The sequence below is a fragment of the Pteropus alecto genome, unplaced genomic scaffold (assembly GCF_000325575.1).
Source record: "Pteropus alecto unplaced genomic scaffold, ASM32557v1 scaffold45, whole genome shotgun sequence".
Lineage (NCBI taxonomy): Eukaryota > Metazoa > Chordata > Mammalia > Chiroptera > Pteropodidae > Pteropus > Pteropus alecto.
The window spans coordinates 21,739,544-21,767,015 of NW_006442491.1; the positions used below are offsets into that span (position 1 = coordinate 21,739,544).

The following is a 27,472-nucleotide window of genomic DNA, read 5'->3' on the forward strand; positions in this document are numbered from 1 at the left end:
GAGTACCACGAGCGCGTGCGCTCCCAGGGACAGCAGCTGCAGCAGCTCCAGGCGGAGCTGGATAAACTCCACAAGGAGGTGTCCAGCGTTCGCGCAGCCAACAGCGAGGTGAGCTCGGTGGCTGCGTCCTGCTCTCATAGCAGGACCCCAGGGGTGTACAGGAGCCCCGCCGGCTGCACAGTCCTCGCCCACCTTGGAAACCCTTTGCAGAACCTTGCTCCCCGGGTCCTGAGCCCCAACGTCGGGATTTCTCTCAGGGCCCACGAAGTTCATCCCAGAAAATCTAGTTCTCAGAGAACTCTGTCTCCATATAAAATCAGCGCGCAAGCCCCGCCCTCCCTCTTTTTAGAGAGTGGCCAAGCTCGTATTCCAGAGGTTGAATGAGGACTTTGTGCGGAAACCCGACTATGCGCTGAGCTCTGTAGGTAAGACCCGGGACACTGAGAGCCTGAAACTCAGAGACACAGAAAGAGACAGAGACACTCACACAGACAGACCTGTGCACATGACCAGCCCAAGGAGTCCAGCCTCAGACAGACCTTGCCCCAGCTGTCGGTCAGGCCTGGGTGCCACTAAGTGGTTGTTTCTCCCTCTCCAGGAGCGTCCATCGACCTAGAGAAGACATCCCATGACTATGAGGACGCGACCACTGCCTACTTCTGGAATCGCTTCAGCTTCTGGAACTACGCCCGGCCACCCACGGTTATCCTGGAGGTGGGCTTGAAACCTGGATCCTAGAACAGGACCAGGGACAGCGGGATGCTGGGGGAAACGACTCAACAGCTCCTTGGAGGTGGGACCTAGCTGAGCTGAGGGTGTGGCGCTAGGCGGGGGTCCTGCTGGGCAGAAAATGGGCCAAGTTAGAGGTGAGGCCTGGCTTGGTTGGGATGAGGCTCTAGGCAAGGCCTAGGACAGCATTCAACTGTAGGAGAAACCTGGCAGTGCTAGAGACTGGGGCCCTGGCTACGTTGGACCCGGGTTTGGGGTGAAGGACTGAGTGGGTCCCATGTTGAGGTCGAACTTAGGGCGGGGCCTACCTAAATCAATGCCCAGATTGGGGAAGGGCCAGAGTCGCTTGGTCTCCAGGTTCTGATGGTCTGTCCGTCTGCCTGCAGCCAGATGTGTTCCCTGGGAATTGCTGGGCCTTTGAGGGAGACCAGGGCCAGGTGGTGATCCGGCTGCCGGGTCGTGTGCAGTTGAGCGACATCACCCTTCAGCATCCACCACCCAGCGTGGCACATACTGGGAAAGCCAACAGCGCCCCCCGCGATTTCGCAGTCTACGTGAGTAGGACTGAGGCCTAGGTAGGGGATTTTGCCTAGACAGTACCAGGCAATCATGAAAACTGATGCCACTATCTGAGCTTTACTTGCTCATCTATAAAATGAAGACACTACCACTTGCCTCTCAGAGCAGCTGTAGGTTATAAGTAATTATAACCATATCCAAATATTAGTTATGTTTGAGTGCTTACTCTGTGCAGAGTAGTTTACATGGATTACTTACATGGATTATCTCCTTGTGGCCACAATACTGACATGCTATTAACTCCCCTTCACAGATAAAGAAAGTAATCATCAGAAGGGGGCCCTTACTTGCCCAAGGTCGCACAGCTAACAGACTCAAATTTGCAGCTTGGTTTCATTGAGCCCACATTCCATACTACATCAAATATAACACCAAAAAATAAATGAGAGCATGAATACAACTACTGAACACAGCAGGTCCTCAACAAAGTTGCTTTCTCTCCTCTACCTGTGTCTCACTGTTCGTCTATTCACTCTTCATCTACCAGGGCCTCCAAGTTGATGATGAGACTGAAGTATTTTTGGGGAAATTTACCTTCGACGTGGAGAAATCTGAGATTCAGACTTTCCACCTACAGGTGTGTTCTTCTCTGGGAGTTAGAGTGCTAAGGGGGTGGGACAGCGAGGGAAGATTGGGGAGGAGGCAGCCCTTGGGAGAGAGGACTTGGCATGATCCATTTGTCTCCCCAGAATGACCCCCCAATGGCCTTTCCCAAGGTGAAGATCCAGATTCTAAGCAACTGGGGCCACCCCCGTTTCACGTGCTTGTATAGAGTACGAGCCCATGGCACACGAACCTCAGAGGGGGCAGGGGACAGTGCCACAGGGGGGCCCCATTAAACATGCTGATTGTTGGAGTGGAGGTTTGTACTGAAAGAAGCTGGATCAATGCTGAAGGGTCTGTTGGGGGGGGGGGGGTGCTCTGATTACCTTTGGTATTTAAGTATGGTGATGGCTGTACCCTCTTAAGTAGCAGCAGCTCACGTTTATGCAGTACTTCATCATGTACTCTAGATATTATACACATTACTTAACTAATCCTCATGATCACAGCAGAGGGGGAAACCACTCAGGTCAGAAAACTTGTTCAAGGTCACACAGTTAGTGAAGAACTGTCACAGCAGGACCCAAGCCCACCTTCCTACAGAGGCCACCCTCTTTAATTGCAGAGCTGCCAGTCAGCCAAGCTTGTGCACCTCAGTTCCCACCCCCAAATTCTGGGAAAGTTGCCCAACTCCTACTAGGTGCAGTTGGAGGGAGAACTACCCCTTTTCCTTAGATAAACACTCAAACTACGCAGACTTGAGAACCTCTAGGAAGCATCTGAGTCACAGCCAATGCAGGCCTGGTAGCCCCTGCTCAGGTTGTCTTTACTGAGACCAGAGTGCCCAACTCTATGCTAGGCACAGTACAGATAGTCTAGTGTTCATCAGTCCTTGCCCTCAAGGAGCCTGATAGGATAGAGAGGATGCTCCAGGAAACAGGACAATTCATTTACTGATCTAAGAACTCTTCACTCAAAAGTAGATGGAGGAATAAAAGATGGAGGAGACAGATATCAAAGGATTAATGAGTTCTACCTGGGCAGAGTAGAAAAGGGGGGCCAGTATGAACAAAAAAAAACATGCAACATTTTGGCTGTTAAGATCCTTCTCCAGTGTGTTCATGTTTTGGGAGCATATACACACTATTCACAGTGGGTATACCTGTAGGAAGTTGAAGCTGAGCATGTGTGGGGATGGAGCATGTATCTATCTGTTTAAATTTTGGGGGTATTACTTTTGTAATTTGAAGACAAAGGGAAAATATTCTCTCGAGTGGTCTCAAAACCTAAGGTTATAAATGTGAACAAATACATCTTTTTTAGGAACCCAAAGCCTTAAAAGACTGGTATACATAAAAAATTTAAACTTCCATATGAAAAGAGTTCTAGAGACCAAAAGATACTATATATGAAAGGACAATGGCCTGGGAGGAAATATTTTCAATATGCATAAGAAATAACTGAATAACTATAACAGAATAAAGGCTATAACAACAATAAAAACCTATAAATCAGCTATTTGTAGAAATAAAATTCACAAACACATGAATAACTAGCTTTCATAATTAAATAAATTCAACTAAAAATGGTATTTTTTCTTTTTTTGCCTGTCAGATTAACAAAAGGGTTAAAAAACTGTTATAAAGGGCAATTCACAATATCTATTAAAATTTTAAATATTTATACCCTTTGATTTAGCATTTTTACTTCAAGGAACAAATCCTTCAGAAACATTCCTGTAAATGCACAGATAATGTAGAAGGATATTCATTACAGCACTGTATATAACAGAAGAAAATTGGAAGGGACCCAAATCTCAGTAAGTAAGGAATTGGCTAAATAAAGTATAGTGCACTTATATGCATAATAATATATAGGTATTAAAAAGAATGAGGTTGGCAATTAAGTTCTAATGGGTAAGATACCCAAAATATAAAAACAAGGTGCAAATAGTATGTATACTATCCTATTTAGAAAAAAAAATCTCAGACTTAGGAAAGACTGCAGTTCTTACCTGCTCCATTATCTATTTTAAAGCATGCTAAAATAGTGTATATAAAATGATCTCATTTTTATAGAAAAACATGTATAGACTATAAATACTATGGATAAAGGACTAAAAAATATGCACCAAATATTTTATTGGGATATGGACGTTTAGCTGATATTTTTCCTGTATTCCTACAATGAATATACATATTAATTTTCTAGCAAGAAAAAAAAAACTGTTAAAAATTCAAGCCTGTAGCCTATTTTTAGGACTAGAACTACCACTGCTCCCTCCCTAGGAAGTCTAGCATAGCCCCTACTCCAACTTAAAACTCATCCCTCCCCTAGCACTCTCCATCTTGTCCTGTGTTTGCAGCTCTGCCCAGCAGGGTGTCTGGCTTACATTCAATCTTTGTATTTTCAAAATAAAGTCAGTATCTCCAAATTTATGGCCTGGAATACATAATTTCTTTGAGTGGGGCTGTTCTGTCAGAAGCATCCCTCACTCAACAACTCCCAAGGTCAATAAATAGGCTCAGAGAAAAGTAAACATGGCTAAAAGCAGATTCCTACCCAAAAACAGAGTGGTGGCAAAGCAGTGGTCATCGTTGATCTTTATTGAATGAAGGGCTCCAGGGGGCAAGCAGGTGGGATCAAGAGCAGCAATAGCAGGAGCAAGTATAAAAGTATAAAATATATAAACTGCTAGCACTGGCAAGTGTGTTCAGAGGTGGGGACACAGGGCTGAGGACTGGCCATAACCTACGCTCCAAGGGAATCTAGGCCTGAGGAGCCTCTGCAGGGCCCTTGGCTGGGAGTGGAAGCGGCTTGAATGGGGCCCAGCCTTGGGCCTTGAAGTAGGAGACCAGTTGCATGGGTACCTCTGCGAGCACAGTCTGCGCCAATGCCTCTCGAGGGGCCTGCCAGGAGAAGAGGGGCAAGGTCAGTGGGGGCCTGCAACAGCTTCAAAGGATATGAAATCTAACACCTAACTCTGCCCCAGACTTAGGTAAAAGGGTGAGTATCCCCACTCACATCAGGGAGAGGTGGAAGGGTAAACTCTCAGATCTGGTCTGCCCCCATACTTGTCCCCACTCACATTCTGGAAGCGGCGGTAGGGCACAAACTGCACTATGTCACGGGCAGCTCCCTCCCCGGAGCGTGTGCGCAGGGGTCCACCATCAGCATCCAACTGCTCCATGGCCTCGAAGTCAGCACCGCCCACACCCACGATGATCACTGACATAGGCAGGTGGGAGGCACGAACCACAGCCTCACGTGTGGCCTCCACATCTGTCACAGCACCGTCGGTTAGCAGCAGCAGCACAAAGTATTGCTGGGGGCAAGTCATTCACATACTGAAGCAGACTCTCTAAACATCCCAGCCACATATTCCCACACTGAAAAGAAGTCTCTTGTTACATAGACCTCAAGGCAGCCCTGAACTGAGACCACCCCACCACCACCTCCCATAACCCTTACCGAGGCAGTCCTCTGTTGTGCAGCCTGGGCTGCAAACCTGGCCACATGGTTGATGATGGGTGCGAAATTTGTGGGGCCATAGAGGCGAACTTGGGGCAGGGCCTGACGGTAGGCATCCACAATACCCTGGATGCCTAGAGAAGAAGGGCAAAAACACCGTAAAACACCGAGTGTCTTGGAATTGAGCCAGTCCTGACATCATCCCACCTTAGAAGAGGAGATTTGGGAACCTGGGTGCATTTCATTCAATCGCCCCTGTAACCCAAGGTACTTAACCTTATTCTACAGATGAGGAAATTAAGGCCAAAGATAAGAGGGACACTTGTCCTAAATCACAGCTTGAATAAAAACCCAGATTAGGGGATATCCTGAAGAACCTAGGACAGTTGGGCACCAGATAACCCATTCAATAAGATAATGAATTATAATCCATTTAATAAAATAAGAATCCATAGAGCTATGAAAGCTCTTCCTTAATATACAAAGAAGGAGGAATTACAAAATCAGTCAACAAACGTAGAGATAAATGATTCAGGCAAGGATCATCAACGGATGCTAAAACTAGGGGTTAAGAGATGAGCAATTAGATATTTATATAGCCTCAAAGTATCTTCCCAAAAGATACTTAATTACAAAGAGAAAAACAGTACTTGCATAGTACAGAAACCTGACAGACTCTACCTTTACCAATGATCAAAGTTAACATGGCTGGTAATAGGATAAATCAATATCATGTGCTTCCTGATACGATGCACTGAGAAGAAAACAGCATCATGTCTGTGATATTCCCACCAAACATGCATAATCTCAACCTAATCCTGAGGAACCATCAGGTAAAACCAAACTGTGAGACATTCTATAAATTATCTGGCCTGTAATTTTAAACAACGTCAATATCATGAAAGAATGAAGAACTATGGAAGACGATAACTGAATGCAAGATGTGATCCAAGATATCCTTTTGCTGTAAAAGAACAGTTGGTAAGATTTGAATAAAATCTATAGATTGGATAATAGTATTGTATTGATGTTAATTTCCTGACTTTGAGAATGGTAATGTGGTCATGTAAGAGAATGTCTTTGATTTTAGGAAACACACACTGAGGTATTTAGGGATAAAGGGCCACATGAATGATAATAGGTGCAAAGTTGGTAGGGCCATAGAGGCAAAATTGGGGCAGGGCTTATTTACTACAATTTTCAAACATTTCAGAAAAAAAAGTGTGTGTGTGTGTGTGTAGAGAAAGAAAGACAGAGAGAGACAGAGATGGGGCGGGGTGGGGAGAACTTGAGAATAACGAAGCAAATGTGGCAAAATGTTCGTGTCTGAAGAATCTGGTTGAAGATAAACACTAGCGCCTGTGACCCAGGCCCTGACTCCTGAGCTCCAATGACCTGAACACCTATAACTATTCCTGCAACTTTCCTCTAAGTCTGAACCCGTATCAAAATAAAAACCCAGGTCAGGTCAGGTCAAGTTTTCCACTGCAGCTTATTGCCCATGTGGGGGTGGCTGGGAAGCCAGGAGGTTTGGCCCTCTCTAAACAAAACAGCACAGGGCAAAAAGTACCCTGAAAAGAGATGATACCCAAATAAGTACTTGTGAGCTTCTCAACAGAGATAATAATGATAACAGCTACCATTTTTTAGAGAGCACTTAGTATGTACCAGGCTTACTGTTTCCAACTTTACATACATCTTCTCCTATAATATCAGTATTCAATATCCTACAATACTATAATCCTACAAGCACATAGAAGCAGAGCAACTTCACAAATTACATTGTTAGAAAATGGCAGGATAAAAATTTGACTCCAGAGGCCTAGCTTTAAAATCCATTCTTCTGAACAATGGAGTTAGGAATCTGCTCCCCTATCCCCACTCTCTCTTGCCAGCATAGGTTTGGCCCTCTGGGTATGAAGAGATCTGTCTTATGCTGGAGGATGGGAGACTTACCTGAACAGTAGGGGTTACTGGGATTGAAGTTCAAAGCAAATTCATGGGAGACCTGAAAACAAGAATGAAAATGAGGTTCTTCCCTCATAGCCACCTTTGTACTAAGAAAGAGGGCACCATGGTATGTACCAAGCATCTTATAGGAGCTCTTTAGTCCTGAGCACTTGCTGTAACCTGCCTCTCCCCACAAAGCTGGGTACCAGGCAGTGAGTCCACTGCATCTGCCAAAATCAGGAGTCTGAAACTGAAAACACGAGTACAGGAAGGGAAGAGTGCGCTCACCTGCCAGTCAGGGGGCACTTGAGCCCCAAATCCAAATGCTGGGAACAGCTTGTCCCTGTGGGAGGACAGTGAGTTGGGGAAAAGGCAGTGAGGGAACTGTGAGCCCAGAGGCTGAGGCATCTGCAGGGAGTGGGGATGGCCAAGAGAAGTTACTTACGAATCATAGTCCTGAATCACGCTTCCCACACTCCACAGTGCTGTCAGGTACTCGTTGACCCCTGTTGGGCTCAGGTAGTGCAGGGAGTCTGGTGAGGAGGGGTCTCCATTGGAGCCTGTGAAGTCCACACCCACCTAGAAAGATAGGAAGAAAGAAGCTGAAGGCCCCCTTGAGCCCCAAATCTGTTCTCTTGCCCCTGGTAAAGCAACTTACAGTAAAGTTGACTTGACAGCCTCCCATCACATAGTCGAGGAATGAATACTCTGTTTCTACCTGCAGATGAAACCAGGGTCATGTCTAGGGTGAAGGGGTTGGGGCCATGGTGCTCAGGGATCAGAGCCTGGTCACATGGGCTACTGTCTCACCTGGCAAATCTTGACACGAATAGTTCCAGAGTTCTTGTAGCTTTTCTTTTTCTGCTGTTTCTCAGGGTGGATGCATTCAAACTCAGCCTGGTAAGGAAAGAAAACTTTGGGTAGGAAACTCCCACAGCATCAGTCAGGACTGGAGTGTAGCTTCCCTGCTCTCCTCCCCTCCCTGGAGCTACAGCAATCTAGGCCCACCACGACACCCCTAAGGAGGGCCAGCACTCACTGGGGCTGCTTGCAGCTGGGCCAAACTGGTGTGGAAGGTACCAATGAGATCATGTGAACCATCACTGTCATAGTCTGAGCATCGTACCTGGGAGGGAAGGTGTATGAGTATATAAAGGCCAGGAGGCAGGTGGCAGGTGAGAAAAAATCCTTCCCCAGGTTTCTGCCCCCATTCAGTCCACTCAGGAGGCAAACATCTTACCTGGATAGGTGTGCTAGGGTCTCCCCCACAGAAATGCTGAAGGGGAACAGAGAAGCGCTTCCATGCAGGGTTCAGGTTGTTCTTGATTACCTGAAGGTAGAGGGCAAGGTGTCCAGTGAGTTCTGGGCTGGTACGTGGGAAGCTGCCGTCCTTTCCCTGCCCATATGTAGTCTCTTTCTCTGTATTCCAAACCTGGGTAGTCACGAGCCCCAGGAGATTCCCTCCTACCCCACCTACTCAATCCCCGGGGGTCTCACACCTCAGATCTGTATGCCAGGTGCCATTTCCCATCACCCTGGCGGAAGAACTCCAAGAATGGATCAGATTTCCCCAGGAAGTCCTGTCAATGCCACAAAGACCTGTTATAAAACTCAGGGATAAAGAACCACAATGCCAGACCTCTGCCCCCAATACACCATTCCAATCCCCTTAATTCTTGAACCCCAAGAGCCCCCATCTACATGTACCTTTTTATCTAGGTTTCTGGCTTCCACCTCCATGGTCACTACACGACTATCCTTCAATTCCTGAGATGAGATCTAGGTAAGGGTACAGGAGACTGTATAATCTCATGAATTCCTCATTGATCTATAAAGCCCTCCACCCCACCCACACAGAGTTCTTCCTTACCGTGATGGTCCCCTGCCCAGCAGGTTTTCCAGGCTTCAGCATCAAAGGCAGAGTTATTATCTGGCTGGACACAATCTGGGGCAGAGCAGTAGGGGTGGGGTGTCAAGATTTCAGGCAGGGTTAGGTTCTGCTTGACCCTCACCCTCCAACTCCAGGCAGGCTGGGTTGTCTGACAGGGCTCTTACTGAACCTGTGTCTGAAGGATTTTAATCCCTGATACTACATACCTGTCCTAGGGAACACTCAGCCCCACCTAAGAAGTCGTCATCCCCCAGCTCAGGTGTCTTGTTGTCTATGTCATAGATGCCAAATCGGAGCTTCTGGACTGTTTCAAAGTGATATTCAAGCTGCAGAGTCTTGGAGAACTCAGGGCTCGAGCAGTTCCGTACTCGCTCAGTTCGGCCAAGCTGTGGACAGAGGCTGATAGCATCACATTCACACACCCTCTACCCTGAAACAGTCCAAGGCTGCCTCCACTACCCTATCCCCCATGTTCTCTCTCACCTCAACCCAGTTGCCCCCTCCCACATCCTGTAAAAGGACACAGAGTGGGTCAGACTTGGAGCCGATGTCCTTATCGATGAGGTGGTCACAGGAAATGGACAGTTGAACCAAGGTCACGCAGCGGGCCATCTGGGGAAAAAGGTACAAGTCAAACACAGAAGGAGCTTCTCCACCCTCCCCTGACTGTATTTCTCAGCTTGGGAAGGCCAGCAGGCTTCGCCCAGGCAAGGCTGAGCCTGTGTCCACCCTCATGACACCTAAGGAAGAGAAGGACCTACAGCCTCCATACTCCTTCGATCCCCTTGGGTGAGCTCAATGGAACAGGAGGTGGTGATTATAAACAACCTTGGTCCAACGGTATAATGGGAAGACCTGGACTAATCCTGATCTATTCAGAGACCAATGACACTCACCTCCGACCCCGTTACTGGCTCCAGATCAGACCCTAATGCAAATTCCAATCTCAACGCTGACCTAAACACAACCACGATCCAGAAACTGCTCCCCTAAAAATATCTTCCTTCAATGATTTCCCACTAACCCTGGGGCCCCGCATCTTGAGGAAGAGTTGTAGTCCTCCTGATGACTCTCATAACCTCTAATCAGCTGCTCCTGTCCCACTCCTGACTATTCTCACTGCCACTACCCAGTCCAAGAAATCATTTTTCACCAAGCTTATCACATTAGCCTCTTTAACTGATCTCCCTTATCCTATGCCACCCCCACCTCCATTTCTCCATCCTCACACCTATAGGCTATTTTCAATACAGCAGCAATTGGGGTGATTCTGTTAAAACATAAGTCAGGTCATGTCACACCTCTGCTCTAACCCTCTAATGATTTCCCATTGCTTAGAAAAAAATCCAACTCTACCATGGCATGCAAGGTCTTCAAAGACCTAGATCCAGCTTGATCTCATAAAATCTTTTCTCTTGCTCACTACATTCTGGCCACGCAGGTCTGCTCGCTTACCATTCCTCAAAAAAAAAAAAAACCCTGTTTGTACTTCAAAGCATGAAATGTTCTTCCCTCATATTATCCACATGGCTTGCTCCCACTAAGGCGTTATTCAAAATCATCTTTCTCCATTTCCACAACGGAAAAGGCTCTTTTCTAGCCACTCTAAAATTTTAACCCTAATACCACTGACACATCACATACCCTTTCCTCTTTTTACTCTTTAGCATTAATCACCCTCTAATATTGCTACATTATATAATTTGTCTTCCCTACTAGAATGTAAACTCCATGAGGGAAGGGTTATTTGCCTGTTCTGTTCATCGCTCTATCCCAAGCACCTAGACAATATCTGCTGAATGAAATCCGAAAGGCCACATGCAGCCTCAGCTCCCAGCCTGCCATCTCCAAACTGACTGGCAACCAAGCAGCGCCAAGGTTTTCCAATTCATCTACTTCCTCTTTTGGAAAAACTATCTTCTTGCATGGATCACCATGACTCCATGTAACCCCTCCTCCTGCAGTCACCATAACAATTATCCTCAGACCCCTTGCTATCCCTATGTCTGTCCCCCCGACCCACATACCTACAGACCATCTGTACCAGGAGTGTAAGCGAGACCGGATCTCTCACCTATCTTCCCACCCAGCACGCCAGGTTTCCCAGCATTATACCCCTGGATGCCTCCAGCCTCAGCCTCCCCTAAACTGACCCTCAGTCAATCCTTCCCCTGACCCAGCTGAGTTAGTGCTATTGCCATCTTGGTGCTTCATGGTCTCCATCTGGAAGGCTAGCAACCAAAGTTGGGATAATTCTTAGGGTTCCACTTGTTTCACATACTTCCCCTCTATAGCGCCTAAGCCTCTGCTTGAATGCATCCAATGATGGAAAACCCATCACTCTTACATTCCATTCATCAGAAAGTCCTGCTTCATAAAGTCCTACCCAAACCAACCCAAGTCTATTGAATTCTCATTTCTACACATCAATCCTATTTCTTCCCAGTCTAAAATTCCACAGAAAAAGTCTTATTCTGTCTCCTTCTGAGAACCCATCTGATAACTGGAGGCAGTGAACATCCCAGCTAAAATCTGGAGAAACAGCCCCAGTTCTTTTGAATGTTGCCCCTAGAATGTGGCATGTAGACTTTTAACCAGCCTGATCATCCCTGTAGAGGTTCCACAAGGAGAGATCCAGAGCAAACACATACTCCTGAGGGAGCGGGTCCACAACTTCCCCCAAGTCATAATCTGACTCCTGCTTCTCACCTCACATGTTCTCCGACGCAGTGTTTACACAGTACAGAGACAAATGAAGAATGCTCATTTCACTGAGTGAGACACCTTAAATGTCTATCAATTAGGTGGTGACTAAATTATGGTACATTGAAACAAGAGAATCTGAGTAGCAGGTAAAAAAAAGGCAGGACTATATTGCATCAGTATTACATGAAAAAATAAAGTTGCAAAAAGTGGTAAGAGCATCATTCCACTTTAAACTTCAATTGTATGTGTATATACAATAGAATTGAATACATACACAAAATAAATACACTAGAAAAAATGGAAGATGCATCCAATAAAAGCAACTCTTATGTATACCTCAGAGGAGTGGAATTAAGGTTAAGACTCCTACATACTCGTACACTTCTATATTGTTTCAATATTTTATAGTTTATTTAATATTTTTAGAGGGCGTTAGCTTTTTTCCTCAATCCCCACCTGAAGTCCTCTTGACTATTCATTTTAAACCCAAAGCCTCTAGTTCAGCAACCCCCACCTAACCTCAGGCCTCATTGTCTCTTGCTCCCTGGTTTCTCTTCCTTAACACTGAGAGTCAACCCTGAGGCCGGCTTCCAGGAGTCCATACCCTAATTAGAAGCTCTGGATAGCTGCCTCCAGGCCTTAGATTCACAGCCAGACTCCCTAGTAGGGCCACCTGTGGCACAACAACGGAGAGCACATCTACAAAGAATTCAGTAGTTGTATAATACTATGACCCTAATTCAATCTTCAAAGCCTTTTTCAGTCTCCTCTATCTCCTGCCATTCTACCACCCACCCAACTAGTCATCCAAAGCTATTTCTAGTTCCTCAAAAATATATACATGCTGATACCTCTAACTTTCCTGCCTAGTAAATGCCTTGTCATCCAAGATTCTGCTATGACATTATTCCTTTATGAAGCAAGCCTTGCCCACCTTCCCCGGGATTCTCTCTCCTCTGAACTGCAACTGTTTCTTTATCGGTCTTTCTGTAATCAACCTCTCTCGGAAACCAGATCATACCATTTCTCTGCTTAAAACTCTAAAATGGCTTCCTAAAACTCGAAATAAAATCCATAGTTATCATGGTCTACAAGGCCCTGCAAGACCTGAACTCTGCCTAACTAATCATCTAGTCACACAAGTATGTTCTAGCTGGATTTCATTTCTGATCCACATACACACATCAATCTCATTCTTGATCTTAGGACCTCTCTGTGCTGTCTTCCCCATTTACACTCCAGATAATAAGTTCTATTAGAGTAGGAACCATGTCTGGTTTATCTCTATCTCTCGTACTTACGGTAGTACCTATTCTATAGTAGATACTAAATAGTGACTTAATGTTGAAACCACTACATCCAAATTTTTACTTTTGCCTGTCTACCCTCATAATCTATGGGCTCCTTGGAATTAGGGCTGGCTATTATTTCTCTATCCTTAATACTAGTGCTTAGTACACAGATAGTACTTATAACCATTTGCTAAATAAACAGTAAATGTGCTTTTGCTCAATTCAAACCCTCAGGCTTTTTCCATTTAAACTAATGTCCAGTAGTAAATCTTTCCTATCTTGATCTTGTACAACTAAGCTTTAAAATTTAAATGCAGGACTCCTAGAACTCAATATTAAACGACAGTCAACTAAAAAACTGGCAAAAAAAAAAAATCAGCTACTAAATAAAATATATGAAACAAAAATAAACAAAGGAAAAAGTGATCAACAGCACTTAGTCATCCAGGAAATAAATGTAAATTAAAACCACAATGGGATACTATTACATACCCACCACAATGGCTAAAAGTAAAAAAACCCACAACGCAAGGTCAAAGACATGGAACTCTCACAAGCTGTTAGTGAAAACATTAAATGTACCACTTTGGGAACGGTCTGGCGGCTTATTAGAAAACCAACAATACATTCAGTCTGAGCTATTCTACTCCTAGATTTTTACCCAAAAGAAACGAAAGCATTATGTCCACAAAAACATTTGTACAAGAATGTTCATAGCAGCTTTATTCAGAACAGCTAGAAATTTCAAACAGCCCAGGTGTCCATCAACATGAGAATGGGTAAACAAACCATTAATATGTTTTTATATGTCATAGAAAACTATTCAGCCACAAAGAAACTATTAATATCTGAGACATGGATGAACATGAAGCATAAATACACAGATTACATTTATAAAGGGCAAAACTAATCTATGGTGAAAAAATTCAGAATAGTGGTTGTTCTTCCCCTGTCCCACAGGGGAGGGGAAGGTATTAACTGAAGAAAAGAGGGAGAGAACTCTAGGGCCAATGGAAAATTTCTTTACCTTCATAGGCATATGAGTCACAGGTGCACCTGTTATTTTTATCTAATGGTACACTTAAGGTGTATATATATTATATGTAAATTCACCCCCACAAAAAAAAAAGCCATAAACAAATTCTGAACTCATCCAAGTTTATGGGTGAGGTATACTGATGCTTCCAACTTCTTTGAAATGCACCAAAAAATATTTTGGTGTATTCATATATCGTATAATAAATATAGGAAAAATTCAAATTATAGAATCTAAATAGTGGATATGTGAATATTCACTGTACAATTTTTTCAATGTTTCTGTATGTTGAAGGTTTCCATAATAAAATGTTGGGGAAAAATTTAAAGGGATTATAGGTTCACTCGATAGACTTTTGTTGTGAACTACAAAAGCATTAGCAATATTTATCTGTGGTGGCGAGATTACAGGCAACAACTGAAGCTGCTGCCTCTTTCCTCACTCCATGATTTCTGTCAAAGATCGCAGAGAGGCTTTTGCTCTGGACCAAACACATGCAGTATGCCAGGAGCTTTTTCCTGTGCTAGGCCTCAATTTCTGATAGACCATAGCATTCTTTTCTATTACCATTTGTATTTCTTTTACCATTTCCACTACTTTCTCCATAGCTGGTTCTATTCTATCCTTTTTCAGTTTCTTCTCCAGCTAGACTTAGAACGCAAATCAGAATGCTGTTGGGCCCATGTGTGTCTCAGTAGCATATGGGATTGGATTCCATTCTGAGAAATCAGAGCTTCCTGTACAACCTGTTTTGTTTTTTCACAGATCTGCCTCTTTTGTTTTCTCACTGGATTAGCAACTCTTTATAAGTAAATCTTTATAATAATTTGTAGTTTTCTATCCTTTGAGTCATATTCTCTTTAAATAATCTAATGCATGAGATTATCAAATCCTATTTATCTCCTTTACAATCTACCTCCTAGTTTACCTGTTTGGAAATCTACAATTAAAACTGGTTCAAGTCACTCTTCCGTCCTATATCCCTTGAACAACTACATACTTTAAACCAGACTTACTATTTTTTGTCTAATTGTTAATTTTAAGGGACTTGAACCCTCCTTTACAGGACTGGAATTTCACAAAACCATATGAAATATCACATTTGAGTCAATGAAACAGCAGCAAGCAATTCTTTTTTATTTTTGTAAGAGAGGTCTGGCTAACACTTGCCAGGTCTTTGTGCACTCTCTTCTCAACCAGCATATCCTGCCTGGATGTCTATAATAGTCTCCTAACTGGTCTGTCTCCCCATTTCCACTCTGTCCCCTCCGATCTGTTCTCTATGTTGAAGTCAAGACTTCCTTTGATTCCAACTCAACAAAACCCAGCTTCTCACAAACCTTTGAAAATATATAACTTATTTACTTGCATATTATCTATTTCCCCTACTAGACTATAAATTCCACAAGGGGAGGGACCAGATTAGTCTTGCTCCCATTCACGCATAGCAGGTACTTTATAAATATCTGTTGAATTAATGCTAAAAAGTGAGTGATAATCTAAGTATCTTCAGGAAATGACTCAAATCTAGCCCTGGCCTGCTGCTGAAGCCATGAAGGGAGAAGTGAGCTTTCTAGGAAAATCCAACATAAAAAACTGGTTTGCTATCTGTGTTCCCTCACTACCTTTGCCTTTCCATTTGGTGCTAGTCAGGAATTGCCAATAAAAACAACTGAATATATAGCACCAACCTTTTCTGCTTTTGCTTTCTACCAGATGGAGTCTCATTGCCCTTGTAGGTTGCTTTCCGAGCCCCATACCCTGACAGGGCACTTTCCTGCACTGTTTCTTAAAGAAGCCATACTCATTCTTATTAATTTAAAATTCACAAAATGTCAAAAATAAAAAGGAATGGAGTGATCACTTAATCCAAGTCCTTCAATTTAAGGCAGAGAGGGAAGATGTGATTTGGCTAAGGCCACATACATGGTTTAAGTAAAATGAAGACTAGAACTCAAATACTCTGATACCTACCTAGTCTAGACCTTTGGACTGTAGTTATACCCTTCTCTCCTGAAAGAACCTTCCTTCTTATATTCAAGCACAATCTGATGTAGTGGGCAAGAGTATGGGTTCTGCAGTGAAGTGGCCAGGCTCTAAATACTGGCCTTATTCCTTCCCAGCGACAATAAGATACTACTACACACCTAAAACGATGTCTTACCTATGGAGCCTGGCCAAAATGCTTATTAAGCCACAGGTTACACAGGTGTAATGTGGGGGGTATTATCTATTTCTGAAAATTTATATAAATAATGTATGCAAAGTGCTTAGTACAGAGTCTGGTATTATTATTACCAGTGTTAACTATTAAATTATTATCCTTCATGCCTAGCTTTCATATGCTCCCCTTTTCATGACCTCTCCAGCACTCAACAACCTTCACTCTGGATTACTATACTCAATTCATACCACAATTGTATTCTGTCAATATTTCCAGCTCCTTGGCTATCAATGAAATAACAAATTTTAAACAAATGCTGCTTCAGTATCTCCTGTGTTGCACAGCACAGACCTGAGCACATGAGAATTCTAAACACCCGAGGGAAGCTGGCAGCAACGTGCTGAAACAGACTTGCATGGTTTGCAACAGACGACTGTTAAATATTAAGAAAATTTGTAAGCAGCTGGCCTCACTAAGTTTTACACCTCAGAAATAGGGCAAACAGTAAAATTGGGGCTTCTTTTTCTCCAACTAGTCAGTTTACCAGCATACAACTGTTGATAGGGAACCCCACTCTCTGCCAATAGGGAGTAACTTGCTCTTCATTTTCTATGGCATCCCCGCCCCTGCCTTGGGAGATTCCGAGGTGTTTATGGTGTTCATAAATCCAAGAACAGATCTTTCTTTTCTCCTCGATCCATTTGGATCCAATTCAGTGCCAGTCGAGCTGAAACTTATCAGTCCTTCACACTCAAGAGTTAACACTGCCCTCTTCTATTCCCAAAAGCCTAAGAAGGAAAGAGGTACCAGCTTTCAATCCCATTTCTAGGCTGTGAGGAGGACGAACAGAGCACCAGTGTCTGGGTGGCAAGATCACTCCAAAAAACCAAAGCCACACTCACACTCCTGTGGCCTACCTTGGCATGCTGAAGCAGCTGTGATGCTGAATCAAATCTTGAAAGCTAATCACGAAATTCTCCATAGGCTCACAATGGGCAGACCACCACCCATGGAACAGTCTTTTCCCATAAGACTGAAAGACAAACTACTCCCACCACCACTCCTCCTTTCCTTCTGTCTCCTCAACCGACATGGAGTTTTTTTCACTCCTGCTTCTCCCTCTACAACTCAGGGATTCCCCAAATTTAAATCGGTACCCCTCACAGGTCAAACTAACGGTCCTCACAGGTCACAAACTGAAGCGAATACGCAAATACTATAAAACTACAATTCTTTATTCATACATATGACTAACAGCTACTAAAATTGTGTTTATAGACTAAAATTTTAAACAATAATTTGGTTTAGAACTATATAATACTAAGACGTCCAGCTGCCACACAGTATTTGGTCAATGCTATAAAGCTTAAAATATGCATATTCACATGAAAAGTGGGAAAATATGATAAACTGTCACAGCGTTTCTCATCCTGTTATATTCTGTGGTCAAAAAAAATTTGGAAGTTAGTGATCCAACTCCACTGCCCCCAAAAGGCTTCTCTAAAGTCAAACAAATCCAACCTGTGTCCAACTCTTCAAAGAGAACCTAACTCAAGGAGAGAATTGGATATGCGGAAGCAAACCAACCAAGGACAAATACATGGCCTTCAAGCAGGACAGGACTATATTGGCATGGAGTTTATTTCCGCCCTATGACTGAATGTGCTCGCACAAGGCCTCCACCTGCCCACTTCAAAACAAACACTGGAGCCCTAGAACAAGGCCGGAGATCTGACAGAAAAGTACTGCCAGTGGCCTCCCACATTTTCCCCCAGGGAGCAGCAGGGAACAGTTGAGGGAGGGGCCCTGCTTCTGAAGTCATACAGGCACCCTATGACTGAATGATCTGTTGACCTCTTCCCATAAGAGACCTTGGGTAAGTTACTTTGCTACGCTTTGCTTGGATTTCCCCATCTGTAAATTGGGGATAACAATAACAATGCCAACTTTACACAGTTATTGTGAGGATTAAAAGACCTCAACCATGGAAAGTGCCCCTTGCCTAACACAAAGTGCCCAATGTGTGTTAACTGCTATGTTTTTTGGTGCTCACAGACGGATCCTTTTGCGGTATCATTACCTACTTGTCAGTTCATGGGACACCTGGGGGGAATAGTTCTGGTTTACTTGCTCCAGAGGACTTAACTGGCAGAAAACAGACAGACCCCCAAAGAGAAAGACTCTTCCCCCTTTTCTCTCATAATGAAATTCTCAAACTGCAGAGTGGGACTATCACACTTAGAAAAAGCAGGAGAGCAGTAGCAAGACCAAAATTTTAAGTTCCACTGGCTAGCGAGTGATGAACCACAACCTGATTCCCTGAGAACGTGATTTCTATATTCATCTATTTTAGGAACAGCTCAAACCTTATAATCCAGTCCAATCTGGCCTACCTGACCACTAAAAGAACAGCAAGGTTCATGTGGCTTTTTCCCATGACCTATATATATTAACTAGCCTTGCACACAGATGGAAAGTACTTCTGCATCCACCACAAATTCTCCCTACTTGACTGCCAGGGAAGGAATGGAGAAATTGCTGGACTCTACATTTACAGGATTTTAGCAAAGGAATACGCTTTAAATAACAAGCACAAATACTGCAAACAAAGAATTCACCTCAAGAAAGTGTGATTTATACTAAAAAATTTCAAGGAACATGTACTAGGCAAACGATTCTACCCCGACCCTGCCCTGCTGGGACCTATTCTTTTAATCTGTCTTTTAATGAGACCTCTGCCTCTGTTGCCTGCAGTGTCCAAGCCAACAGTACTGGACCACCCTCCTGAACATCTATCTCTATAGCATGGGCATCAACAAGAACTTATGCATCTTCAGTGTTCATTGTGATCTATGACACAAAAGGAGCTCAGTGAATAAACAAAAGCAGGAGACCAGAGCTATTGGAAATCTACCTACTGTTCATAATGCCAGCCACCCTCACTGGAGTAAGTTTTCTTGGGAGACATGGGAGATCTCAAGGATTGCTCTTTAGAATTTGTATATTACAGAAGCCCAGAAATAAAAAAGGGAGGATTTCAACAACAGGGAAACTATATTATAAACACACTTATTTGCCCACTTGCCATTGTGGATGGGGTGTGGGGTGGTGAGGAGAGAGGTTCTAGTTCTGCTGCTTCTGGTGCAGGATTAATAACTTTACAATATAAAACTGTCACCTAGTTAACCTCCAGTGTGGCCCATAGCAAAGGTAACTGAGTCAAGTTCTCCGAAACAATGTAAACACATCAGGAGGAGAAAAGATTAGGAGGACTGCAACAAAATTCAAATACTCAAAAGTAAAGAAATAGCTAAAAAGATGCAGCAGAAATAAAGGAGAAACAACAGGGAATAACTTTAAATATGTCTGTACTGTCCAAAAGGATAACTCCTAGCCATTTGAAATGTAATTAGTTCAAATCACAATGTGCTATAAAATATACGTACTTTGAAAACTTAGTACAAAAAAAAATAAGCCATCTCATTTTATATTGAGTATATGTTGAAAAGGCTACACTTCAGATATACTGGGTTAAATAAAATATATTATTAATTTCATGTTTCTTTTTACCTTTTTAATACAGCTACTAGAAAAATATGACATCTCATTTCTATTGGATAGTACTGCGTAACAGAAAACTCCAAATTGTCCAGACATGGAAAATTTTCTGTTGCTGTTAAATACAGTAGCCACTACTCACATGTAGCTATTTACATTTAATAGTAGATGCATTGTAATTACTATATTAGTGCATGTAAGAACATTTCCATTGAAGAAAATGCTATTGGACAGTGCTGGTCTGGAACAAGAACCAAGAATTTGACATTTCATAAAAAGCTAAAACTCTATGTCAAATTGATCCAAAACTAGAAAGGAATAAATTTCAGGTAGTCAACTATGCATATAACTGGTTAAACTGATAGGAAAATTCACATAATTCTGAAGTATTTATAGAGAGTTTATAAGAAGTGGCATTTGGAAGCTACTCAATAGATTATTAAAAAGTGAAAAGTCCTATCCCTCTGCTTGGCCAGAACACCCCTAGAACCAACCCTTGCCTGCCTTCCCTACTGACCATTCGGCTGTTATGACACTCAGGCTATGCTGTTTCATGTGATTTTTAAGAGCTTCCAGGACAAGTACCATTTTACAGAGTGCCACTATGTTCCTTCACACTATTAATCATTTCGTTTTACTAAATTAACATATTGCTCCCCCAAGAACCTTGGTTAGAGATCACACTTTCCGTCAGGTTACACACAAGGTTCCCAGTACACTTGTTTCTGTCTGACCATTTAGAAATTGGTCAAGAACCCTTTATCCAGTTTCCTGTAGAACATTAAGTGTATCTTGTACATGTAAAAGTACAACCATGCGTTTGTGTAATTTAAGACCTCAGTCTTGAAAAACAGGCATCTTATTTTGCTTCCTTTTCTACCAGTGTGTAAATGCTAGGTGAACAACACTGCTCAACAAATTTAGTTAGCAAGGGTCACAGCTATGGCTAAGCTGCATATCCATGTGAAATTGTCTTAAAACCTTGGAGGCAAGAGATGTTTCCAATTCCAACCTGTCAATTCAATGGTCATAGAAGCAAAGGTAATTGGCAGGATCTACTTCGGCAGAAAGCGGTGCTTTAGTTTTCCCACCACTTTAGCCAGACCCATAGCATTAGAGACCCTAGGCCCACACGAGAGAAGGGAGTTATGTATAAAGGACATGATCCTCTCTGTACTGCATCCCAATGTATGGGGGGAGAGTAGTGGAGGATGGTATTAACTTACTTCCAAGTGGAACAAAAGGAAAATGAGAAAATCAGCAAGAGCACCAGTTGGTATGATTTAAGACACCTTAAGTAGCTGAATTCTATTACCTTTCTTAAGCTTTTTCCCATTCTGCGAGGTCTAACAGGTGACTTGTGATAACAATGTGGTTGTTACAGTTGATATGTAGCACAAATGTGTGACAAATCTTATTCACTAATCAAGAGAGATGTAAGTGAATTCATGCCCCCCTGACCCCAGTTAGGAAGCTACACAGCAAGCAGTGAGGGGGGGCTTCAGTCTAAGTAAAACTCATAGTCCTGGTTACCAGCAGACTTACTATAGCAAGTGAAAGGGGAAAACTGGAAGCATCAGAATGGGAAGGAATGAAACACCAATGGGCAGCCTGCTTTAATTCAAGATAGCTCACTCCTGGGATGTTACACTTATTCAACGTCTTTGACTCTGCCCATATTATGTTCTCTTGCTGGTCATGGTCTATTTTTCCTTCTCTCAACACAAAATGGTAAGCCGTCAATTGGTCAGGAAAAATGACTCAAAACTGTTACTAGAGAAGTCCAGATGTCTGGAACAGCTGGGATGCCAACTCCGGTGCTCTGCTGTGCCGTTTCACCACTCCTCTACAACTGGTGTTTGCTTAGTCTCTATGACCTGTCAACATTTACACTGCGGGGGGCAGGGTGGGGAGGTCCTTGGCCCTCTTGACAAAATTCAGGGAATATGGTTAATGAGACTTTCCCCAGCACTATTTCTTACCCCCAGATTTTTAGAGTGCTGCCCTTCTGTCCCTGGGGCTAGAAAGCTTCATCTGGTGGCTTCTGGCCCCTTCTAAACTCTTTAATAGTAGAGCAGTATGCAGAAAAGCAGTGCCACCTTAGTTGCTTGTTGTTGGTTATGTTGATCCAGAAAAGAAGCCAATTCTAGGATGCTTACGAGTTCTCTGGCACAAAGTATCAAGGAACCAAGAATAAATCCAGGAATGGCACAGTAAAGAATTCTTGCTTATGCTGTTGAGTAGAAGGGTTTTCTCTGAAAAGTCACTAGAGAATTGTGCCACCACCAGCGTACTCTTTCCAGAACATCCTACAATAAATTAATGTGATCTATCAGATTTTTCGCTAAAAAAAATGAAACTGAAATCAAGCAATTTTTTTAATTAAAAAGGATAGCTGTAAGTTTGGATTCTTTATCTCAAAAAAGCTCTACTTTTTGAGAGTAAGGAGAATGATGGTGATGATGAATTGATAAATTATTTCTTGCTGTAAAATGTTGGAAAGAAGACAACAATGAATTATAGGAGTGATCTCTCCTGAGCAAAAAATGACTTATTAGCATACAGTCCACCTCTTTAAGATAGTAAAGGCCATTCTGGATCTCTGTAGGCAGCTGATTTCACTCTGTGATTTTTCAAATACTTAGTCAAATCTTCATAATTTTAAAACAGAAATTAAATATGTCTAGTCTAATTAATACAAGCTTGGTATTCAAACTCAAATAAAGGCTAAAACTCTTTCATGATAAAGATAAATAGTTATATTTTTCAAGAGCTTTGGTTAAAATAGCCCACTAATTTCTCTGCAACTCCAATCCAGATTTTTTTAAAAGGACTCTGTGGAGTTTATCAAAACTTTCATTTGCTAATTTTTTCAGAAGATGAACAGATGTGGAAGGGACAAACCAGAGCATCAATGTCAGAAAGCAGCAATATTTTTGACTCCTCTCCCCTCTTCCCCACATTAAATACCTCACATACTAATGCACAGACAAGTAAACAAAAAAGAAAGACAAAGCTTTAGAGATACGTGCAATTGACAATGTATTCTGAAGATATCTTTTCCCATTTCTTAATCAGTTTAAAAAGACAATTCACAGACCCCTTTAAGGCTCCTGGGAAAAGGAGCACTGGGTTTCCAGTTCTTTCTGAGTCCACATAATGAAGTGGCTTGCTAGCAAAACACATATAATAAAATGAAAGTCTTAGAGAGTGAATACCAGATTTCACCTAGAATCAAAATTCCTCCCTGCCGTTCCAGGTATCCTCTTCTTTCCACACTTCAGCATTAGTGGACAAGGATAATCAACGATCGTTACCTCCAAGATCAACAAATCCACCTTTCCAAAGGCAAATATTTTCAGGAGTTTAAAAAAGAAATACCTGATTGTATAGCTCAGTACTCTTGTGCAGTTAAAGCATTAAAAGCATCAGCCTGTTTTATTTTGTGACATGTTTATTGAAAAGTATCCAAGACTTCATCTTTATAAACAAAATCCTCTGCCAAGGCAGTATTTGCTGGCAATTTCTGGCCATATTGGCAACGAATCATTTTACTGTGTTTGGTTTCTAAAGTTTGGACTACTGTAGAACTGCCAGTAAAACAATTTAAAACTGGTGATTTTGCAAAGTGGGAAATAATTTTAAAAGTGATCACTGCCAGAAATTCTTTCCAGAAGATTTGACTAGCAGCAATTTCACATTTTCTTTACTCATTTTTAAATGTCCTTAAAATTGATGAGTGGATTTAATTTTAAATACCTGACCCATAACTCTACACAATGACAGAATCCAATAAAAGGGACTAAGAGTTTGATTAAGGCTTTCATGCATCCTTATTTTTATCCAAGGTATTTGCACCCAAAATGTATGTTTGCTTACTTCCATGCACAACCCTATTATTTTCATCCAGTGGGTTAAGACTGACCTAATTACACTGAAATTCTGAATAGTTTCCTAATGAAATTTTCACTGTGGTTGCTTTGACAACTTAGAGCACAAAGCTAGCAACATTTCACTTAATGGTGTTGCATTAAGCCACTAATAATTGTATATCCAAACTACAGTGTAAACACAGAACATACCTCCAAATTTTGCTTGTGAGCTAAATGTTTCACTGAAGTTCTGAAAAAGTTTACAAACTTGCTTACTTACAAAATACATTTTGTAGATTTCTCTAATCTTAAAAAAAAAAAACCCTCAGTAGGGGAAAGAAAAAAATTAATGGAAAAGATTCTCTTCCATTAATGTCAGTCACCAAAACACACAATAAAATTTACACATAAAATTGAAAATATCATGATAGCATTTACAAATGCACACAACTTTGAGCAAAGCTTTACAAATCCTTCATACCATACAAAGCAAATAAGAAAATAATGTAAATTTATTATCACCCAAAACCTAGTTATGAGAAAATTTGTAGGAAAAGAGGTATGAATAGTTTCACAGAACTTATTTTCAAGAATTTTTTTTTAAAACTCAAACTCCAATGCCCAGAGCAAGATGAACAGGATGCTTAACAGTTAGCACTATGTAATGTGTAATAAGTCTCAGATACACAAAAATCAAGTTCCAGAGGGCAAAGCATTTAATTACATTTCACAACAAGAAAAGCACTGTTGTGATTCAACCAAATATGAAACACAGTCCTCTCCAGTTTCTACACAACCACTATTTTCTTAATTTATTTAATTTGATGAACAATGAAATCAAGTTTTCCTGTTCAGCATTTACCTAAGATGTAGAAATAACAAAATTGTTGCAAAGTAGATAAAATATTTAATAAGAATGTACGAACATATAAGCAAAATAAATTGTGAAAAAGGTAAGACTTTCATCTTCAAATAACCCATTTTTCTAAAATAAAAGATCAGCTTTCCAATGGGGAAAATAATCTGCAGTTGAAATAAGACTCCCAAACAGCGCTGAAGTTTTTTGCACTCTGTCCTTGGAATGAGAAATTATTACTTAACAGAAAACTTAAATTGAACAGCATATACAAACATCATATTGCTTTTTTAGTTGAGGAGGCAATTTCTAGTGATCTGTCAAGGCAAATTTGTATTCGTGAATTATCAACAGACCCACAACACAGCCATGTCTTTTTTGAAAGTCTATCCAATCTTTTCCCTAAACAATAAATCCTGTACTTTCAATCCTCTAAATTATAGTGATGAAGACTTTCCAACATAACACAAAAATGAAACTGTTGCCACTCTTAACTCTAAATTACACGACACATGACTCTGTATTTTAGTGTTCCACTGACTTGCAACACCAAAAAGGCACTATTTTTTTTAAAAACAGGACATACTTATTTTAAAAGGCTGATCCCTTTGTAAGCACATTTGTAGGAAATGTTGGGGATGTTTCAAACCAAGACAGCGGTCCATGTAAAAGACAAAATTTTTTTTTCATAGTATCTCATCATTCTCCCATTCCATATGTTTATAATATGTGACACATCTTTAGAGCATTTTTAACTAAGAAGGAAAGTAGCCATAAGTAGAGCCTTTTGTGGCAGTGAGCAGGACATTGTAAGGCAAATGTTTTCATGACAAGGACACTTACCAACCAGAACCCATGTGGTCCTCCTGCTTTAGTGTCCTGAATGCCAAAGAAAAGAGTATGAAAGGGCAAGGATCTCAATTCTCTCCCCTCTGGCAGTTGCATTTTTACTCTGTATGAAGAATTTTTGTAAACAGGCTCCTGATCATACAACTAGACCAAAAGCCTCCAAGGATTAAATGCACATTAATCTACAAACCAGCTTATGGATTTTTTAAATTCTATAACACTATTGCTAACAAAGCTAACAATTTCAACTTGTTTTAAAAACCTCGATATAATGCTCTTTCATGAATGGACCCTCTTTGTTTACAGGCCAAAATTTCACACAGATTTGGGACAGAAGGAAACTGCCAAATCATTAGTCCATCATGGACAGGACTTCAAATCAAGCAACTTAAACAATGATTATTAAAAGTAGTTTCTGGTTTTCTATGCCATCCAAACAACATGAACAATTTTTAAATGTTCTGAACTAAAAAATTTGGTGGTCAAACCAAAAAGGCTCTGGTAGGTAGAGGACTCCATATTTTATTTTTGTGGCAAAGTCTTATTCCACACAGTAGTTAAGTGTGACATCAGAAATTAAAGTTCAAGGTTATAGCACAAACCAAGTGTGGAGTTTTATATTTAAAAAAAAAAAAAAAAGTTCTGCTCATTTACAAATGAGTTAATTAGGCAAACAAAGCAGCAACTTCAGAAGCAAAACTGTCTATACAGCAAGAACCCTCAAGAAGCAATAAAGGTACATACAGTGAATCTGTATACAGAGATTTTATTCAATTTTAAAAGAAAATGAGGACTTCAGACAAAGCTTTGACCCTATAACAAAGCAAATCTGTCCAGCTTTAAACCAAATTCCAAGAATAGCCAACTTCTATTTTTCAGCAGCTGGCAAGAGCATCCTTAATGAGCTCTATTTAAACATTTCTATTTTCTTCATCCCATATAGTATAAAACAAAACCAATCTAGGCTCCTTGATAAGCTTTATATCATCATTTGAGTATTACAAATCATTTCTCTAATGGTATGCCAAAATCATTTTTGTGTTCTCTCCAGACAGCTTTACTGTAACATACAGCAATGTTTATCCTGATAGTGAGTCTTCTTGTAAACAGTCAACCAATACTCTATGTTATGAAAACCAATCTATATGCAATTGAAACAATCCACAGGTTCTAACCTGGAAATACTAGGAAAACGATCTGGATGCATTAATCACAGCACTATGAAGATCTACCCTATATAAAGAATTAATGTGAACAGCTATCCTAATACAAGCTTTACTTTCCTTGAGCCTATAGGTCTGTCATTTAAGTCAATGACAGCAGCCGTGGCTTCATCCCGAGATTCAAAGGCCACCATGGCTTCCCCTGTGGGCATACCTTTTTCATTGTATTTTAAACAAACTGAGCCTGGGATCACTTGATAGCCATAAAAGAAATCTAAAATCTCATCAATAGACACAGTGAAGGGCATGTTCTGCACTTTAATTACTGTTGGTCCTGGTTTTCCAGAACTAGAGCCAAAGCCAGGGGGACCACCAATGTGGATTGGACCAGGCCCAGGCCCAGGCCCTGGCCCAAAGGCTGGTGGCCCACTCAAATGGCCAGGGGCATTTCCAAGACCAGGAGGGCCACTTCCAAAGCCAGGAGGGCCACCTAAGCCACCAGGGCCATTTCCAAAATTCTGAGGTCCCCCTCCAAATCCTGGCCCACCTAAATTATTTGGTCCACCTCCAAAACCTGGAACATCCAGTCCTAGACCAGGCAAACCACTATTTCCAACTGAAGGCATACCAGGCCTAACATCACCAAAGGCCCCTCCTAATCCTGGAGGAGGCAGTGGTGGCCCAAAGGCATTCGGCCCACCAAAATTACCAGGAAAGTTAAATGGAGGCCCATTATTGGCTTCCTTAGTGCCCACAGTCAGGAAGGCATGTTCTTCACCTCCTGCACTAGGCATTCCCGCATTGGGCATTCCT

The 27,472-nt window shown here is 41.8% G+C and overlaps 2 protein-coding genes across 10 annotated transcripts in view; one reads left to right on the forward strand and one right to left on the reverse strand.

The window, feature by feature from the left end:
- The window catches only part of SPAG4 (sperm associated antigen 4), a 6,274-nt gene extending 2,920 nt beyond the window's left edge, over window positions 1-3,354 (forward strand). For both annotated transcript variants that reach the window (XM_006921756.3, XM_015596954.2), the window contains exons 7-12: window positions 1-108; window positions 350-425; window positions 599-714; window positions 1,116-1,283; window positions 1,796-1,885; window positions 1,998-3,354. The exon at window positions 1-108 is cut by the window's left edge and continues 4 nt beyond it. In XM_006921756.3, coding sequence (XP_006921818.1) covers window positions 1-108; window positions 350-425; window positions 599-714; window positions 1,116-1,283; window positions 1,796-1,885; window positions 1,998-2,147 — 708 coding nt within the window. In that variant the 3' untranslated portion in view covers window positions 2,148-3,354. The remainder of the gene's footprint in view (window positions 109-349; window positions 426-598; window positions 715-1,115; window positions 1,284-1,795; window positions 1,886-1,997) is intronic.
- A 1,083-nt stretch (window positions 3,355-4,437) lies between these two features.
- CPNE1 (copine 1) overlaps window positions 4,438-27,472 on the reverse strand; it is a 33,537-nt gene continuing 10,502 nt past the window's right edge. For 6 of the 8 annotated variants that reach the window (XM_025040011.1, XM_006921759.3, XM_006921760.3 and 3 more), the window contains 15 exons: window positions 9,647-9,775; window positions 9,370-9,549; window positions 9,143-9,217; window positions 8,980-9,051; window positions 8,772-8,852; window positions 8,513-8,602; window positions 8,312-8,398; window positions 8,083-8,169; window positions 7,931-7,990; window positions 7,718-7,851; window positions 7,561-7,615; window positions 7,279-7,330; window positions 5,323-5,456; window positions 4,940-5,176; window positions 4,438-4,760 (listed from right to left, as the gene is read on the reverse strand). In XM_025040011.1, coding sequence (XP_024895779.1) covers window positions 4,620-4,760; window positions 4,940-5,176; window positions 5,323-5,456; window positions 7,279-7,330; window positions 7,561-7,615; window positions 7,718-7,851; window positions 7,931-7,990; window positions 8,083-8,169; window positions 8,312-8,398; window positions 8,513-8,602; window positions 8,772-8,852; window positions 8,980-9,051; window positions 9,143-9,217; window positions 9,370-9,549; window positions 9,647-9,775 — 1,614 coding nt within the window. In that variant the 3' untranslated portion in view covers window positions 4,438-4,619. Of the gene's footprint in view, window positions 4,761-4,939; window positions 5,177-5,322; window positions 5,457-7,278; window positions 7,331-7,560; window positions 7,616-7,717; window positions 7,852-7,930; window positions 7,991-8,082; window positions 8,170-8,311; window positions 8,399-8,512; window positions 8,603-8,771; window positions 8,853-8,979; window positions 9,052-9,142; window positions 9,218-9,369; window positions 9,550-9,646; window positions 9,776-10,519; window positions 10,958-26,766; window positions 27,471-27,472 lie in introns of those variants that run through there. The other 2 variants (XM_015596974.2, XM_006921757.3) reach the window with 2 other exon arrangements.